Genomic DNA, 20,520 nt, shown 5'->3' on the forward strand with positions numbered 1-20,520 from the left:
GGTGGACAGCTCCCTCATCTTCATTCATTAACACTGGAACTGCAGGGACCAGCATGACTGGAGGACATTCTGGGAGTAGTAGTCCTCCAATTGCAGGAGATGAAAGGAATCCGCACCAGGACTGCTCCCTAACCTCCTGGAATCCATAAGAATCAGCATGACTACAGGACACTCTGGGAGTAGTAGTTCTTCAATTACCAGTTATCAGGATCAGCACTGGGAAACTCACTTTGATAGCTGAAAGATGCAGTAAAGGTATAGGCCAAGAGGATTATGGGCAAGCTGGTACTTGTAGTTCACCTGCATTCTTCTGGATCAACACTAGGTCAGGGCATTGAAGAACCAGTGAGGTCATCTAGTCATAGTGTCAGTGGATCAGCACCAGGACTGGCGGACAGCTCCCTGCAATCAGGGATTACACAATGACCAGCATGAGAATGGAAGAGCATGCTGGGACTGTTAGTTCTCCAATAACCATCAGGCCTCATAGCTGATCTGTAGAGAAGGCCTAGGCATGCTGGGACTGTTAGTTCTCCAATAACCATCAGGCCTCATAGCTGGTCTGTAGAGAAGGCCTAGGCATGCTGGGACTGTTAGTTCTCCAGTAACCATCAGACTTCATAGCTGCTCTGTAGAGAAGGCCTAGGCATGCTGGGACTATTAGTTCTCCAGTAACCATCAGACCTCATAGCTGCTCTGTAGAGAAGGCCTAGGCATGCTGGGACTGTTAGTTCTCCAGTAACCATCAGACCTCATAGCTGCTCTGTAGAGAAGGGCCTAGGCATGCTGGGACTATTAGTTCTCCAGTAACCATCAGACCTCATAGCTGCTCTGTAGAGAAGGCCTAGGCATGCTGGGACTGTTAGTTCTCCAATAACCATCAGGCCTCATAGCTGGTCTGTAGAGAAGGCCTAGGCATGCTGGGACTGTTAGTTCTCCAATAACCATCAGGCCTCATAGCTGGTCTGTAGAGAAGGCCTAGGCATGCTGGGACTGTTAGTTCTCCAATAACCATCAGACCTCATAGCTGCTCTGTAGAGAAGGCCTAGGCATGCTGGGACTATTAGTTCTCCAGTAACCATCAGACTTCATAGCTGCTCTGTAGAGAAGGCCTAGGCATGCTGGGACTATTAGTTCTCCAGTAACCATCAGACCTCATAGCTGCTCTGTAGAGAAGGCCTAGGCATGCTGGGACTATTAGTTCTCCAGTAACCATCAGACCTCATAGCTGCTCTGTAGAGAAGGCCTAGGCATGCTGGGACTATTAGTTCTCCAGTAACCATCAGACCTCATAGCTGCTCTGTAGAGAAGGGCCTAGGCATGCTGGGACTATTAGTTCTCCAGTAACCATCAGCCCTCATAGCTGCTCTGTAGAGAAGGCCTAGGCATGCTGGGACTATTAGTTCTCCAGTAACCATCAGACCTCATAGCTGGTCTGTAGAGAAGGCCTAGGCATGCTGGGACTATTAGTTCTCCAGTAACCATCAGACCTCACAGCTGCTCTGTAGAGAAGGCCTAGGCATGCTGGGACTATTAGTTCTCCAGTAACCATCAGATCTCATAGCTGCTCTGTAGAGAAGGCCTAGGCATGCTGGGACTATTAGTTCTACAGTAACCATCAGACCTCATAGCTGGTCTGTAGAGAAGGCCTAGGCATGCTGGGACTTTTAGTTCTTCAGTAACCATCAGACCTCATAGCTGCTCTGTAGTGAAGGCCTAGGCATGCTGGGACTATTAGTTCTTCAGTAACCATCAGACCTCATAGCTGCTCTGTAGTGAAGGCCTAGGCATGCTGGGACTATTAGTTCTTCAGTAACCATCAGACCTCATAGCTGCTCTGTAGAGAAGGCCTAGGCATGCTGGGACTATTAGTTCTCCAGTAACCATCAGACCTCATAGCTGGTCTGTAGAGAAGGCCTCGGCATGCTGGGACTATTAGTTCTCCAGTAACCATCAGACCTCATAGCTGGTCTGTAGAGAAGGCCTAGGCATGCTGGGACTATTTGTTCTCCAGTAACCATCAGACTTCATAGCTGCTCTGTAGAGAAGGCCTAGGAATGCTGGGACTATTAGTTCTCCAGTAACCATGAGACCTCATAGCTGGTCTGTAGAGAAGGCCTAGGCATGCTGGGACTATTAGTTCTTCAGTAACCATCAGACCTCATAGCTGCTCTGTAGAGAAGGCCTAGGCATGCTGGGACTGTTAGTTCTCCAGTAACCATCAGACCTCATAGCTGGTCTGTAGAGAAGGCCTAGGCATGCTGGGACTATTAGTTCTCCAGTAACCATCAGACCTCACAGCTGCTCTGTAGAGAAGGCCTAGGCATGCTGGGACTATTAGTTCTCCAGTAACCATCAGATCTCATAGCTGCTCTGTAGAGAAGGCCTAGGCATGCTGGGACTATTAGTTCTACAGTAACCATCAGACCTCATAGCTGGTCTGTAGAGAAGGCCTAGGCATGCTGGGACTTTTAGTTCTTCAGTAACCATCAGACCTCATAGCTGCTCTGTAGTGAAGGCCTAGGCATGCTGGGACTATTAGTTCTTCAGTAACCATCAGACCTCATAGCTGCTCTGTAGAGAAGGCCTAGGCATGCTGGGACTATTAGTTCTCCAGTAACCATCAGACCTCATAGCTGGTCTGTAGAGAAGGCCTCGGCATGCTGGGACTATTAGTTCTCCAGTAACCATCAGACTTCATAGCTGCTCTGTAGAGAAGGCCTAGGCATGCTGGGACTATTAGTTCTCCAGTAACCATCAGACTTTATAGCTGCTCTGTAGAGAAGACCTAGGCATGCTGGGACTATTAGTTCTCCAGTAACCATCAGACCTCATAGCTGGTCTGTAGAGAAGGCCTAGGCATGCTGGGACTATTAGTTCTTCAGTAACCATCAGACCTCATAGCTGCTCTGTAGAGAAGGCCTAGGCATGCTGGGACTATTAGTTCTCCAGTAACCATCAGACCTCATAGCTGGTCTGTAGAGAAGGCCTAGGCATGCTGGGACTATTTGTTCTCCAGTAACCATCAGACTTCATAGCTGCTCTGTAGAGAAGGCCTAGGAATGCTGGGACTATTAGTTCTCCAGTAACCATGAGACCTCATAGCTGGTCTGTGGAGAAGGCCTAGGCATGCTGGGACTATTAGTTCTCCAGTAACCATCAGACCTCATAGCTGCTCTGTAGAGAAGGCCTAGGCATGCTGGGACTGTTAGTTCTCCAGTAACCATCAGACCACATAGCTGGTCTGTGGAGAAGGCCTAGGCATGCTGGGACTATTAGTTCTCCAGTAACCATCAGACCACATAGCTGCTCTGTGGAGAAGGCCTAGGCATGCTGGGACTATTAGTTCTAAACATGACCAGACTTGACGGACAGCTCTAGCGGACTTCTAGTTCTGGCCTCACTAAGCGATGACTGGCGGATGTCAGGCCTCGGCAGAGGTGTCTCCTCCCTGTGTTTTACATGTGATGGGATATTGAATATCTCCTGCTGTCATTGATTGTCTTTTGTCCACAGTTCCCTCCATCCCTCCCTCTTCCCTGTGTCGCGTCCATCATTCCTTACCTTCTGCACCCCCTACGCTCTCGGTCTCTCCTCCCCCTCTCTCCTCCCTACTCTCTGCATTGCAGGCTCTGCTGGGCACTGGAAGGGGAAAAAGCACAATCAATATTAACATTATCACAGAATATTGGATGAGGCGAGAGACCCCCACACACAAGGGAAGAGACAGCGGAGGAGACACCCTGTGGGAGGGGGACATGGGCACCGCAGACTGAGTGACATCCACCAAACACAATGCACCCACTGCACACCCGGGCACTGGCACACAGAACAAGCTCCACACCAACATCTCCACTACTACACTCATCATACAACATTCATGATGTGTCTGCTGTTGAGGAGCTACAAATCCCAGCAATCCAGCCAGACACAAAATACTACAACCCCATCATCCCATATCAGGAAACGCAATCCCACAATCTGTCTCCTCCCAGTGTTTGTGTCAAGAGTGAAGCTGAAAACAGGAATAGAAGGACAAACAACTCCATTGTGTCAATCAGGAAATATAACTGAAAGACCTTATATAATAACCATAGGGGACAGTATTATAGTAGTTATATTCTTGTATATAGGGGCAGTATTATAGTAGTTATATTCTTGTATATAGGAGCAGTATTATAGTAGTAATATTCTTGTATATAGGGGCAGTATTATAGTAGTTATATTCTTGTATATAGAGGCAGTATTATAGTAGTTATATTCTTGTATATAGAATGCAGTATTATAGTAGTTATATTCCTGTATATAGGAGCAGTATTATAGTAGTTATATTCTTGTATATAGTGGGCAGTATTATAGTAGTTATATTCTTGTATATAGGGGGTAGTATTATAGTAGTTATATTCTTGTATATAGGGGGTAGTATTATAGTAGTTATATTCTTGTATATAGGAGCAGTATTATAGTAGTTATATTCTTGTATATAGGGGCAGTATTATAGTAGTTATATTCTTGTATATAGGGGGCAGTATTATAGTAGTTATATTCTTTTATATAGGAGCAGTATTATAGCCGTTATATTCTTGTATATAGGGGGCAGTATTATAGTAGTTATATTCTTGTATATAGGGCAGTATTATAGTAGTTATATTCTTGTATATAGGGGGCAGTATTATAGTAGTTATATTCTTGTATATAGGAGCAGTATTATAGTAGTTATATTCTTGTATATAGGGGCAGTATTATAGTAGTTATATTCTTGTATATAGGAGCAGTATTATAGCCGTTATATTCTTGTATATAGGGGGCAGTATTATAGTAGTTATATTCTTGTATATAGGGCAGTATTATAGTAGTTATATTCTTGTATATAGGGGGCAGTATTATAGTAGTTATATTCTTGTATATAGGAGCAGTATTATAGTAGTTATATTCTTGTATCTAGGGGGCAGTATTATAGTAGTTATATTCTTGTATATAGGGGCAGTATTATAGTAGTTATATTCTTGTATATAGGGGGCAGTATTATAGTAGTTATATTCTTGTATATAGGGGCAGTATTATAGTAGTTATATTCTTGTATATAGGAGCAGTATTATAGTAGTTATATTCTTGTATATAGGAGCAGTATTATAGTAGTTATATTCTTGTATATAGGGTGCAGTATTATAGTAGTTATATTCTTGTATATAGGGGCAGTATTATAGTAGTTATATTCTTGTATATAGGGGCAGTATTATAGTAGTTATATTCTTGTATATAGGGGCAGTATTATAGTAGTTATATTCTTGTATATAGGAGCAGTATTATAGTAGTTATATTCTTGTATATAGGGGCAGTATTATAGTAGTTATATTCTTGTATATAGGAGCAGTATTATAGTAGTTATATTCTTGTATATAGGGGGCAGTATTATAGTAGTTATATTCTTGTATATAGGGGCAGTATTATAGTAGTTATATTCTTGTATATAGGAGCAGTATTATAGTAGTTATATTCTTGTATATAGGAGCAGTATTATAGTAGTTATATTCTTGTATATAGGGTGCAGTATTATAGTAGTTATATTCTTGTATATAGGGGCAGTATTATAGTAGTTATATTCTTGTATATAGGAGCAGTATTATAGTAGTTATATTCTTGTATATAGGGGGCAGTATTATAGTAGTTATATTCTTGTATATAGGAGGCAGTATTATAGTAGTTATATTCTTGTATATAGGGGGCAGTATTATAGTAGTTATATTCTTGTATATAGGAGCAGCATTATAGTAGTTATATTCTTGTATATAGGAGAAGTATTATAGTAGTTGTATTCTTGTATATAGGAGCAGTATTATAGTAGTTATATTCTTGTATATAGGGGGCAGTATTATAGTAGTTATATTCTTGTATATAGGGGGCAGTATTATAGTAGTTATATTCTTGTATATAGGAGCAGTATTATAGTAGTTATATCTTGTATATAGGAGAAGTATTATAGTAGTTATATTCTTGTATATAGGAGCAGTATTATAGTAGTTATATTCTTGTATATAGGGGGCAGTATTATAGTAGTTATATTCTTGTATATAGGGGGCAGTATTATAGTAGTTATATTCTTGTATATAGGAGCAGTATTACAGTAGTTATATTCTTGTATATAGGGGCAGTATTATAGTAGTTATATTCTTGTACATAGGGGCAGTATTATAGTAGTTATATTCTTGTATATAGGAGCAGTATTATAGTAGTTATATTCTTGTATATAGGGGGCAGTATTATAGTAGTTATATTCTTGTATATAGGGAGCAGTATTATAGTAGTTATATTCTTGTATATAGGGGGCAGTATTATAGTAGTTATATTCTTGTATATAGGGAGCAGTATTATAGTAGTTATATTCTTGTATATAGGGGGCAGTATTATAGTAGTTATATTCTTGTATATAGGGGCAGTATTATAGTAGTTATATTCTTGTATATAGGAGCAGTATTATAGTAGTTATATTCTTCTATATAGGAGCAGTATTATAGTAGTTATAATCTTGTATATAGGGAGCAGTATTATAGTAGTTATATTCTTGTATATAGGGGGCAGTATTATAGTAGTTATATTCTTGTATATAGGGGGCAGTATTATAGTAGTTATATTCTTGTATATAGGGGGCAGTATTATAGTAGTCATATTCTTGTATATAGGAGCAGTATTATAGTAGTTATATTCTTGTATATAGGGGCAGTATTATAGTAGTTATAATCTTGTATATAGGAGGCAGTATTATAGTAGTTATATTCTTGTATATAGGAGCAGTATTATAGTCGTTATATTCTTGTATATATGGAGCAGTATTATAGTAGTTATATTCTTGTCTATAGAGGCAGTATTATAGTAGTTATATTCTTGTATATAGGAGCAGTATTATAGTAGTTATATTCTTGTATATAGGGGCAGTATTATAGTAGTTATATTCTTGTATATAGGAGGCAGTATTATAGTAGTTATATTCTTGTATATAGGAGCAGTATTATAGTAGTTATATTCTTGTATATAGGGGCAGTATTATAGTAGTTATATTCTCGTATATAGGGGCAGTATTATAGTAGTTATAGTCTTGTATATAGAGGCAGTATTATAGTAGTTATATTCTTGTATATAGGGAGCAGTATTATAGTAGTTATATTCTTGTATATAGGGGGCAGTATTATAGTAGTTATATTCTTGTATATAGGGGCAGTATTATAGTAGTTATATTCTTGTATATAGGAGCAGTATTATAGTAGTTATATTCTTCTATATAGGAGCAGTATTATAGTAGTTATAATCTTGTATATAGGGAGCAGTATTATAGTAGTTATATTCTTGTATATAGGGGGCAGTATTATAGTAGTTATATTCTTGTATATAGGGGGCAGTATTATAGTAGTCATATTCTTGTATATAGGAGCAGTATTATAGTAGTTATATTCTTGTATATAGGGGCAGTATTATAGTAGTTATAATCTTGTATATAGGAGGCAGTATTATAGTAGTTATATTCTTGTATATAGGAGCAGTATTATAGTCGTTATATTCTTGTATATATGGAGCAGTATTATAGTAGTTATATTCTTGTCTATAGAGGCAGTATTATAGTAGTTATATTCTTGTATATAGGAGCAGTATTATAGTAGTTATATTCTTGTATATAGGGGCAGTATTATAGTAGTTATATTCTTGTATATAGGAGGCAGTATTATAGTAGTTATATTCTTGTATATAGGAGCAGTATTATAGTAGTTATATTCTTGTATATAGGGGCAGTATTATAGTAGTTATATTCTCGTATATAGGGGCAGTATTATAGTAGTTATAGTCTTGTATATAGGGGCAGTATTATAGTAGTTATATTCTTGTATATAGGGGCAGTATTATAGACAGTAAGCTGGTGTACTGCTTATAGGACAAGGATAGTGAGATTGGGAGAATAACACCTTTTATAAATAAAAAACGCAAAAAAACACCCCTTGAAGCGGCGCTGGTCCCTTTGAACGTAATTCAATGTTGGTTGAAAGTGTCGCATAGTAAGGAAGCAGACACTGTCGTTTCAAGGGTTGTTTTTTTAGTTCTCACCTGTAGAAGGTGTTATTCTTTGGGTATGTTCACACGGCAGCTTCCGCTACAAAACAGCTCCTGAATTTCAGACGTAAGGGCATGTGCAGGCGTTTTTCGCAGCATCAATTACGGACGTAATTGGAGCTGTTTTTCTATGGAGTCCATGGAAAACGGCTCCAATTACGTCCCAAGAAGTGACAGGCACTTCTTTGACGCGGGCGTCTTTTTTACACGCCGTCTTTTGACAGCGGCGCGTAAAAAAAATGGCCGTCGGCACAGAACATCGTAAAGCCCATTCAAATGAATGGGCAGATGTTTGCCGGCGCATTGGAGCCGTATTTTCGGACGTAATTCAAGGTTCAAACACCCGAATTACATCCATAAATAGGGTGTGTGACTTTTAATCTCACTCTCCTACTAAGAACAGGTACAAGTTCTTGGTTTCCGGCACATCCCGTGGCTTCAGTTCTCTCACGATTAACTACAAATTCAAAGTCTGCATCGTCAGGGGTGTCGCGCTCCCAGTACATCACCAGGCGAGCCTACTTATCACATCACCAGGCGAGCCTACTTATCACATCACCAGGTGAGCCTACTTATCACCACGCGAGCCTACTTATCACCACATCACCAGGCGAGCCTACTTATCACCAAATCACCAGGCGAGCCTACTTATCACCACTTCACCAGGCGAGCCTACTTATCACCACATCACCAGGCGAGCCTACTTATCACCACATCACCACGCGAGCCTACTTATCACCACATCACCAGGCGAGCCTACTTATCACCAAATCACCAGGCGAGCCTACTTATCACCACTTCACCAGGCGAGCCTACTTATCACCACATCACCAGGCGAGCCTACTTATCACCACATCACCAGGCGAGCCTACTTACCACATCACCAGGCGAGCCTACTTATCACCACATCACCAGGCGAGCCTACTTATCACCACTTCACCAGGCGAGCCTACTTATCACCACATCACCAGGCGAGCCTACTTATCACCACATCACCAGGCGAGCCTACTTATCACCACATCACCAGGCGAGCCTACTTATCACCACATCACCAGGAGAGCCTACTTATCACCACATCACCAGGCGAGCCTACTTATCACCACTTCACCAGGCGAGCCTACTTATCACCACATCACCAGGCGAGACTACTTATCACCACATCACCAGGCGAGCCTACTTATCACCACATCACCAGGTGAGCCTACTTATCACCACATCACCAGGCGAGCCTACTAATCACCACATCACCAGGCGAGCCTACTTATCACCACATCACCAGGCGAGCCTACTTATCACCACATCACCAGGCGAGCCTACTTATCACCACATCACCAGGCGAGCCTACTTATCACCACATCACCAGGCGAGCCTACTTATCACCACATCACCAGGCGAGCCTACTTATCACCACATCACCAGGCGAGCCTACTTATCACCACATCACCAGGCGAGCCTACTTATCACCACATCACCAGGCGAGCCTACTTATCACCACATCACCAGGAGAGCCTACTTATCACCACATCACCAGGAGAGCCTACTTATCACCACATCACCAGGAGAGCCTACTTATCACCACATCACCTGTCTCACACCTTATCGTTGCGCCGGTTTGTATTCCCTTTTTCTTCTAGTGAAACGCTTATAGGACAAGAACAGAACTGCTATAAATAAATAATGTGTATTTCTGCCCTCTGGAGAAGAATCTATAAAGTATTACTTTCTAACTAAAGTTGAATATTTACGTTGCACAGAAAGAATGGAATAATCACTCGTTTTCACGTGGTGACGCCGGCTGTAGATACACGGATAATTTGACCACTATAGCCGGTAGCCGCTGCATATTAACATTTACTCTCACATGTAGATATTTTAGAGTCAGTTATATTTAGACAGCTCAGTTACCACCTTTGAATTCTATTTTCCTCAGTGTCGTCTGCACTTTCAATCAGCTGCTGCTCTGTTCCCCATGCTTTACACTGCAGCTGTATTTGCTCAGATTGGCTGCTGTGTATAATTACAAATTAAGTAAGAAGACTGTACATGGAGAGGTATCGATTACAGAAAGGACAGATCGTAAACTACAAGCATCTAAACCACTAGTGCTCACAACCACATGTTCTGCTACTGTAGGATGTGGGGCAGCTCTACGGGCACTACAGCACCCAGCATGCCATGACAGCCAGTGTACATGTAATCCACTGATCATGTGAGGGTATGTTCACACGGCCAAATTTCAGACGTATACGAGGCGTATTTTGCCTAGTTTTACGTCTGGAAATAGGGCTACAATACGTCGGCAAACATCTGCCCATTCATTTGAATGGGTTTGCCGACGTACTGTGCAGACGACCTGTTATTTACGCATCGTCGTTTGACAGCTGTCAAACGACGACGCGTAAAAATACAGCCTCGTCAAAAGAAGTGCAGGGCACTTATATACATTATATGCGGGACACTTCTATACATTATATGCGGGACACTTCTATACATTATATGCGGGACACTTCTATACATTATATGCGGGACACTTCTATACATTATATGCGGGACACTTCTATACATTATATGCGGGACACTTCTATACATTATATGCGGGACACTTCTATACATTACATGCGGGGCACTTGTATACATTATATGCGGGACACTTCTATACATTATCTGCGGGACACTTATATACATTATCTGCGGGACACTTATATACATTATATGCGGGACACTTATATACATTATATGCGGGACACTTATATACATTATATGCGGGACACTTCTATACATTACATGCGGGACACTTCTATACATTACATGCGGGACACTTCTATACATTACATGCGGGACACTTCTATACATTACATGCGGGACACTTCTATACATTACATGCGGGGCACTTGTATACATTACATGCGGGACACTTGTATACATTACATGCGGGACACTTGTATACATTACATGCGGGGCACTTGTATACATTACATGCGGGACACTTGTATACATTACATGCGGGACACTTGTATACATTACATGCGGGACACTTGTATACATTACATGCGGGACACTTGTATACATTACATGCGGGACACTTGTATACATTACATGCGGGACACTTGTATACATTACATGCGGGACACTTCTATACATTACATGCGGGACACTTCTATACATTACATGCGGGACACTTCTATACATTACATGCGGGACACTTCTATACATTACATGCGGGGCACTTGTATACATTACATGCGGGGCACTTGTATACATTACATGCGGGGCACTTGTATACATTACATGCGGGGCACTTGTATACATTACATGCGGGGCACTTGTATACATTACATGCGGGACACTTGTATACATTACATGCGGGACACTTGTATACATTACATGCGGGACACTTGTATACATTACATGCGGGACACTTGTATACATTACATGCGGGACACTTGTATACATTACATGCGGGACACTTCTATACATTACATGCGGGACACTTCTATACATTACATGCGGGACACTTCTATACATTACATGCGGGACACTTCTATACATTACATGCGGGACACTTCTATACATTACATGCGGGACACTTCTATACATTACATGCGGGACACTTCTATACATTACATGCGGGACACTTCTATACATTACATGCGGGACACTTCTATACATTACATGCGGGACACTTCTATACATTACATGCGGGACACTTCTATACATTACATGCGGGACACTTCTATACATTACATGCGGGACACTTCTATACATTACATGCGGGACACTTCTATACATTACATGCGGGACACTTCTATACATTACATGCGGGACACTTCTATACATTACATGCGGGACACTTCTATACATTATATGCGGGACACTTCTATACATTATATGCGGGACACTTCTATACATTATATGCGGGACACTTCTATACATTATATGCGGGACACTTCTATACATTATATGCGGGACACTTCTATACATTATATGCGGGACACTTCTATACATTATATGCGGGACACTTCTATACATTATATGCGGGACACTTCTATACATTATATGCGGGACACTTCTATACATTATATGCGGGACACTTCTATACATTATATGCGGGACACTTCTATACATTATATGCGGGACACTTCTATACATTATATGCGGGACACTTCTATACATTATATGCGGGACACTTCTATACATTATATGCGGGACACTTCTATACATTATATGCTGGACACTTCTATACATTATATGCGGGACACTTCTATACATTATATGCGGGACACTTCTATACATTATATGCGGGACACTTCTATACATTATATGCGGGACACTTCTATACATTATATGCGGGACACTTCTATACATTATATGCGGGACACTTCTATACATTATATGCGGGACACTTCTATACATTATATGCGGGACACTTCTATACATTATATGCGGGACACTTCTATACATTATATGCGGGACACTTCTATACATTACATGCGGGACACTTCTATACATTATATGCGGGACACTTCTATACATTATATGCAGGACACTTCTATACATTATATGCAGGACACTTATATACATTATATGCAGGACACTTATATACATTATATGCATTATATGCAGGACACTTATATACATTATATGCAGGACACTTCTATACATTATATGCAGGGCACTTATATACATTATATACATTATATGCAGGACACTTCTATACATTATATGCGGGACACTTCTATACATTATATGCAGGGCACTTATATACATTATATGCATTATATGCAGGACACTTATATACATTATATGCAGGACACTTCTATACATTATATGCGGGACACTTATATACATTATATGCGGGACACTTCTATACATTATATGCGGGACACTTCTATACATTATATGCGGGACACTTCTATACATTATATGCGGGACACTTCTATACATTATATGCGGGACACTTCTATACATTATATGCGGGACACTTCTATACATTATATGCAGGGCACTTATATACATTATATGCATTATATGCAGGGCACTTATATACATTATATGCAGGACACTTCTTTGGACGTTTTTGGAGCTGTTTTCTCATAGACTCCAATGAAAACAGCTCCAAAAACGGACGTAAAAAACGCTGCGAAAAATGCGAGTTGGTAAAAAAACGTCTGAAAAGCAGGGTCTGTTTTCCCTTGAAAACAGCTCTGGATTTTCAGACGTTTTTGTTGACTACGTGTGAACATACCCTAACAGAGAAGCAGTTGCAAACATTCAGATCTCTGCTACTTCCCACCAGCAGAGGGCAGTGCAGCCCAATGTATACCAACAGCAGATGTCTATTTATTAGAGGATGTGTGATGTGATTACTCTATTATACAGCAATACGGGGGCACTAATTTATTGCTACTCATTACATTACTTATCCTGTACTGATCCTGTGTTACATCCTGTATTATACTCCAGAGCTGCACTCACTATTCTGCTGGTGGGGTCACTGTGTACATACATTACATTACTTATCCTGTACTGATCCGGAGTTACATCCTGTATTATACTCCAGAGCTGCACTCACTATTCTGCTGGTGGAGTCACTGTGTACATACATTACTTATCCTGTACTGATCCTGAGTTACATCCTGTATTATACTCCAGAGCTGCACTCACTATTCTGCTGGTGGAGTCACTGTGTACATACATTACATTACTTATCCTGTACTGATCCTGAGTTACATCCTGTATTATACTCCAGAGCTGCACTCACTATTCTGCTGGTGGAGTCACTGTGTACATACATTACATTACTTATCCTGTACTGATCCTGAGGTATATCCTGTATTATACTCCAGAGCTGCACTCACTATTCTGCTGGTGGAGTCACTGTGTACATACATTACATTACTTATCCTGTACTGATCCTGCGTTACATCCTGTATTATACTCCAGAGCTGCACTCACTATTCTGCTGGTGGAGTCACTGTGTACATACATTACATTACTTATCCTGTACTGATCCTGAGTTACATCCTGTATTATACTCCAGAGCTGCACTCACTATTCTGCTGGAGGAGTCACTGTGTACATACATTACATTACTTATCCTGTACTGATCCTGAGTTATATCCTGTATTATACTCCAGAGCTGCACTCACTATTCTGCTGGTGGAGTCACTGTGTACATACATTACATTACTTATCCTGCACTGATCCTGAGTTATATCCTGTATTATACTCCAGAGCTGCACTCACTATTCTGCTGGTGGAGTCACTGTGTACATACATTACATTACTTATCCTGTACTGATCCTGAGTTACATCCTGTATTATACTCCAGAGCTGCACTCACTATTCTGCTGGTGGAGTCACTGTGTACATACATTACATTACTTATCCTGCACTGATCCTGAGTTATATCCTGTATTATACTCCAGAGCTGCACTCACTATTCTGCTGGTGGAGTCACTGTGTACATACATTACATTACTTATCCTGTACTGATCCTGAGTTACATCCTGTATTATACTCCAGAACTGCACTCACTATTCTGCTGGAGGAGTCACTGTGTACATACATTACATTACTTATCCTGTACTGATCCTGAGTTACATCCTGTATTATACTCCAGAGCTGCACTCACTATTCTGCTGGTGGAGTCACTGTGTACATACATTACTTATCCTGTACTGATCCTGAGTTACATCCTGTATTATACTCCAGAGCTGCACTCACTATTCTGCTGGTGGAGTCACTGTGTACATACATTACATTACTTGTCCTGTACTGATCCCGAGTTACATCCTGTATTATACTCCAGAGCTGCGCTCACTATTCTGCTGGTGGAGTTACTGTGTACATACATTACATTACTTATCCTGTACTGATCCTGAGTTATATCCTGTATTATACTCCAGAGCTGCACTCACTATTCTGCTGGTGGAGTCACTGTGTACATACATTACATTACTTATCCTGTACTGATCCTGAGTTATATCCTGTATTATACTCCAGAGCTGCACTCCCTATTCTGCTGGTAGACTCACTGTGTACATACATTACTTAAGATTTATAATTCTACAGTTGTGCTGTCACCCAGTTTTCCACATCTCTTGAATGGGATATTTTTCTGCACTGTCCCTTTCAACGTGTGTCAGTCGTTACTGTACATTTCTCTTTCTATTCCTGAATGAGGCTCAGGTTGAGCAGGGAAAGAGGTTGGAACCAAATAGGCCAAAGAGTACAGAGCCAATGACGTGCAGTGGAGGGGGTGAAAGAAAAGTTTTCCGGCAGCTTTGCACATGGTCTTGCTCTGTACGCCACAGATGAATATATTGGAATGTGACTACGCTGCAGTGCACCAAGCTGGAGTGACAATCTGCACCTGTCAATGCAAATACCAAAACCCTGAGCAGCTGAGTCATCGCCTCCTCCCCTAACTATTCATACAGAGAAGACTATGCTGAGACTACACCCAAAAAGTGGCTCATCAGCTGTTATAGGACTACAACACCCAGCATGTGGCAGCCAGGGCATGATGGACATTGTAGTTCAACAGCCTGAGTGACAGTCTGGCATCACTGATAGCACATGGGTAGGTTTTAGTGTCTGTCGGGGGGTGGGGGGGTTATTTCTGCACCTTACTACAACCTCCACCTGTGAATTCAAGGTAAGTGGAAGGGACCAATGCAGGTGTGAACAGGGCCCAAGTCCTCAGACACTGTCACCAAACCAACCACCGACATTGCTCCCTGGGAATACACCCATTTACAGTGATGCACTACATGCTGCTCTACCTGCAGTCCCCTGGTTAGTAACTGATATCCAAGACACAGAAGAGCAGAGTCTGCACCAGGTTGAAGGTTCTTTATTAAAAATGTTGGATTGGTCCGAACTGCAGCGGCTCCGACACCGGGAGCCCGGCCTGTAATACCATTATTGCGGAGTAGTAACGGAACACGACGTGGCGGTGAGCGGGGGAGGGGACGCTCAGTTCTCATACACCCACTCGTAGGCACAGCTCTTATAATCGGCCAGCTCCTCCGGCTTAAACCACAAGGCAATCTCTTTCTTGGCACTCTCCACAGAGTCACTGCCGTGGATGATGTTCCTGCGAGGAGAGAGAAGCGTCAGAGAGCAGCGTCGCACAACATACAGGTCAGTGTCCTCACCCCCAACCAGCACGGCCAAGCTCAGGCCTTGTTCACACAGGATTTATCTGACATTCTGCATCAGAAATCCAAAGTGGACCTTTGGATTTCTGCTGCGGTTCTGCAGTAAAACCTGCCAAATAGCGATACGTCCCTCTGCAGCGCCGCGGTTTGGTTTCACAGCGATGCAGACACGGAAATTGCGTAGGAATCAGCATGAATTTTTCCGCCATGTGAACAAAGCCTTATAATGCAAACACTACATCTCCCATAATGCACCTCCAGGTCCTATACAGTCAGTGAACCAGCCAACAGGAAGACAGCAGAATTGTCACTGCAGCTCTGGGTGTGACTGGAGTACAAGACCCGTCATTCAAGATGAGCGCACTACACGTAGAGGAACGATAGAAGCCCCTCAGGATGAGTTTCTGACTCAATGGGCAGGGAAGGGCGTTACTTAATCTTTAACTCCCGCCGTTATTAGCCGCTGTAGAGCGGGACTGACCCACAACAGGTTAATCCGGAATCGAGCAGATTAAAGATCACATTGAACTGTGGATTATCAGTCACCGCTCATGTCGTTACACGACCGGGGGATTATCATGACCCAGAACGCACTCCAGTATAAGTAGATTTGGAAGGTTCAGGGTGAATTCACACGCGGCAGGGACAGCGACATTCACGGATCTCAGACGCAGACATTTCTGCAATAAACCTGCCGCGTGTGAATTTACCCTGAAGCCGACGTTCCACTCGGAGGTATTGTTTATGGAGTTGCATTATAAGCAGTTGTCCACGGCAGAGATCACCTCCAGGACACTCGTGATGTGAACGGTCACCAATACGTGAAGGTCAGGGGGAGGGGTGCAACACCCAGCCGCCATCTCTCCCCCAATACAAGCAGCTCCAAGGGGAAGCTTCATCCTAAACACCCAACTGCACCGAATTAAAGAGACAGCTCACTCATATGAAGCAACCAATCACAATGCAGCTCTATTATAGCAACCCCTATGGAATTATGGGTAAAGGAGGTGGCTCTATAACCTGCAATTATATAAAAGCAGATCGCCCACCATCAGGAAAGACCCCGCTATGAGGATACCCCGCAGGGTCGGACAGCTGCCCCCCCCCCCAATCTAAACAACGTCAATGGAGCGGTCGCTGCAAGTCTCCATCTCATAACTCGTCACTAGATTAAAGGGGCTCCATTATATCCTCCATGCAGAAACTCTGCAACTTTCTCTTTTAAATCGTAATGATCCTGTTCACTGACAGGAAGCAGAGGTTATGAATCTAACCCAATGCTTCACAGCTGGAGGTTGGTTACAATTGCATCCAGTCTACACAAACCGAAGTTGACAGTAAGCTGATCCACCCATTCATAACTCCCGCAGCAAGCAGAGATCTTGAAAGCATTGACTTATTCAAATAAGAGTCTCAGAAAGGTCAAGAACTTTCCATTATACACCGATGAAGAGTTATTGATACGAGACCCTCCGAACCCCCGGGGGCAGAAGTCATCACTCACCTTCCAACCTGGATGCAGTAGTCTCCCCTGATGGTGCCCGGCTTGGAGTCGGCAGGGTTGGTCTCTCCCAGCATCACACGTCCGGTCTTCACAACGTTTAACCCTTCCCAGACCTGCAAGAAGCCGCCAGGGATTACAAGAACACTCTATAGAGTTAGATGCGTGTCGTCGTCCCCCCCCCCCTCTGAGGGGGAGGGGGGGGGGGGGTCAGCTGAAAGACCGCACGCAGGTGGAGCAGACCCTACAACATTCCCCAGAACCGTGTCCCCATATAATCTGCAAATAAGGACGTAATAAACTGAACATTCACATCGCCTCTGGGCTGAGCGATCGCCTAAACCAAAGCCACAATTAAATGAACATAAAACATTACGAATATAGGCCACACCCCTTTTTACATACAACACCCCATAATTACACGCCACGCCACTGAATATATATCTCCAAGCCTGCTGTATATAATATACCGATACTGTCGTCCCCCCCCCCATACACACAGTATAATACCCCTGGTCTGTCCTATGAGTGGCTCGGCGCAGATCGGTGGGATGACGTCACTGCATCGCGCCTGTCCACTCACGGCCGGCGTTAGTGAACGGTGGAGCAGGGAGCTGACCGTTTCCTACTCTATTGGGTTAAACTTTCTGCGTCCCGAGTCTACAGCTGAAAACAGGACATTTACACAAAATACGCAAATGTCATGTCCGTTATCTGCGCTGAATAGCATCTTTTTTACCCCCATTAATTTCCCAGCTCCACTCCGGGCGACTATTCACATACAGAACGGTCTCCAGCAGCGCAGAATGTCGCCATTTGCTGCCGCCGTCTCCTCCGCCACAGGATTTGGGCTTCACCACCAGCAAGGTCAGGGCTACTGACACGAGGGGGGAGGGGAATCTGCTCATAGAAACCAATCCCAGACCAGATCCGTGCCCGGGGGCTGATAACAGGGAACGGGGTCTACGCCATTTTCCAGCCTCCTCCCTTGTAAACGCTCCAGTCCTCAAATTTACCAGGAAAGTGATAAAAATCCAGGACCTAGATTCATACCCCCTCCCGGATACTGACCATGGGGACCACCGGCCCGGAGTGCATGTAGTCCACCAGGCCGTTGTAGAAGGGCCGGTCTTTGAGGTCGATGTAATGTTGCTGCAGAAGTTCCTTGGAAGCCTAAAAGAGGAATATAGAAAAGTCAAACGGTGGAGACGTCAGCCGCCGAGAGAACGCATCGTGAACAGGACGGGCAAAACGGGACCAGACGAAGCCACACAAAAGGGTTAACAGGACTCAAGCACCAGAGGCAAAATCCTCCTGCAAACACCGGAAGCCCAGGAGCCGGCGGCACCGGAGACAAGGTCAGGGAGCGACCGAGCCCGGCGATCAGGAACAAAAGATCACAGCCAAGGGCAAAAGTCAGGAGCCAAAATGCCAGATTACTGGAAGACGAGCCCCGGCGGCCATCACTACAGAACTTATACAGGTGGCGGCGGAAAGGACACGGCGCGACTCACCTGCTGCATCTTCAAGGCCACCAGACGGAATCCTTTCTGCTCAAAGCGCTTGATGATGTCACCGACAAGACCGCGCTGGACTCCATCAGGCTTGATGGCGATGAAGGTCTGTTCCTTGTTGCCGGCCATTCTTAAAGAGAAAGCAAGAGTCACAAAGTATCCAAGAGCAGAGTCTAACTCTTAAAGGGACAGGCACCTGACACCAGAGAACAACAGCAGACAAACACAACTAAGACATGCAAGCTGCTGCAGAACTACAAGTCCCATCAGACCCTGCGCTGAGACCCTGGCATTACCAGTTCTACAAAACTTCAAGATATAAAAACAAAACATCTGCGCTAGCAGCAGACAACCACACCCGGCCGTCCCAGTCACCCTCCCCCGCCGCTCACTTTCACTCCAGGAGAGAGAAGAACGAAAAGCCAGCGCTGCTCGTTTTTATACTCCCGATGACGTCTCACGCTTTTTCCGGCTTCTCATTGGAGAACCAGTGGGTACAGCTTTCGCTGGAGCGACGCAAAGAAACCGAGAATATGATTGGTTGGATGGTAGATGAAACGCTATTGGCTGTTATATTTAAATATGCGCATCCGTCTGCTTCGTGGTGCATGCTGGTCCTGACATGCCTGTACAGTGTCGGGCGGCTCCACGTAGAGAAGAGGGGTGACCCGCAGGGTGCGGGGGCCCAAAAACAGCTCCACAAAGGGGCAATAAAAACATTCACAAAACCAGGGGATTGTGGGGCTGAGGCCTAATGAATGTCACTTGGATAAAACATCTTTTACTGCCGACACCATGGAAACGTCCTTGTTTCCGGGGTTTTCTGGGGCTACGCAATGATGGCGTCGTTTAAGTCTTGGTTCACACCTGCGTTGTGACGTTCCGTTGTTCTGCTCCGTCAGAGGAGCAGAACAAGGGAATGACGGAAGCAATGGTTCTGTTGCACAACGAACGTGGCCGACGGAAGTCGGGTTTCCGTGATTTTACCGGACGCAATAGCGCAGCACGCTTCACTATTGTCTCCGGTGTTCCCTACCGGATCTGCAACGGGGCCTCCGACATGTCTTATTTTCCTTCTCCACCGCCGCCGTCCCTTGCCATGCCTATAATGAACAGCACCTGTCTGTGCCAGCTTACTGACAGTCTCCAGCCATCGCAGACAGTGTCACGCCGTGTAGGGACACATCCTCCTGACAGGGGCAATGTGAACACTCATTTGCCAAAAATGTTCTTATAACAGACT

The 20,520-nt window shown here is 43.4% G+C and overlaps 1 protein-coding gene across 1 annotated transcript; it reads right to left on the bottom strand.

Annotated features, from left to right (window-relative positions):
- Positions 1-15,939: 15,939 nt before the first annotated feature.
- Positions 15,940-19,684, bottom strand: LOC142697903 (nucleoside diphosphate kinase A1). The gene is made up of 5 exons (XM_075847707.1): positions 19,670-19,684; positions 19,278-19,407; positions 18,835-18,936; positions 17,767-17,879; positions 15,940-16,198 (listed from the first exon to the last, which is right to left on the bottom strand). The coding sequence occupies exons 2-5, from the start codon at positions 19,404-19,406 to the stop codon at positions 16,078-16,080; spliced, it is 465 nt and encodes a 154-aa protein (XP_075703822.1). The 5' UTR covers position 19,407; positions 19,670-19,684; the 3' UTR covers positions 15,940-16,077.
- Between the last annotated feature and the right edge of the window lie 836 nt (positions 19,685-20,520).

Source organism: Rhinoderma darwinii (genome assembly GCF_050947455.1).
Source record: "Rhinoderma darwinii isolate aRhiDar2 chromosome 6 unlocalized genomic scaffold, aRhiDar2.hap1 SUPER_6_unloc_1, whole genome shotgun sequence".
NCBI lineage: Eukaryota > Metazoa > Chordata > Amphibia > Anura > Rhinodermatidae > Rhinoderma > Rhinoderma darwinii.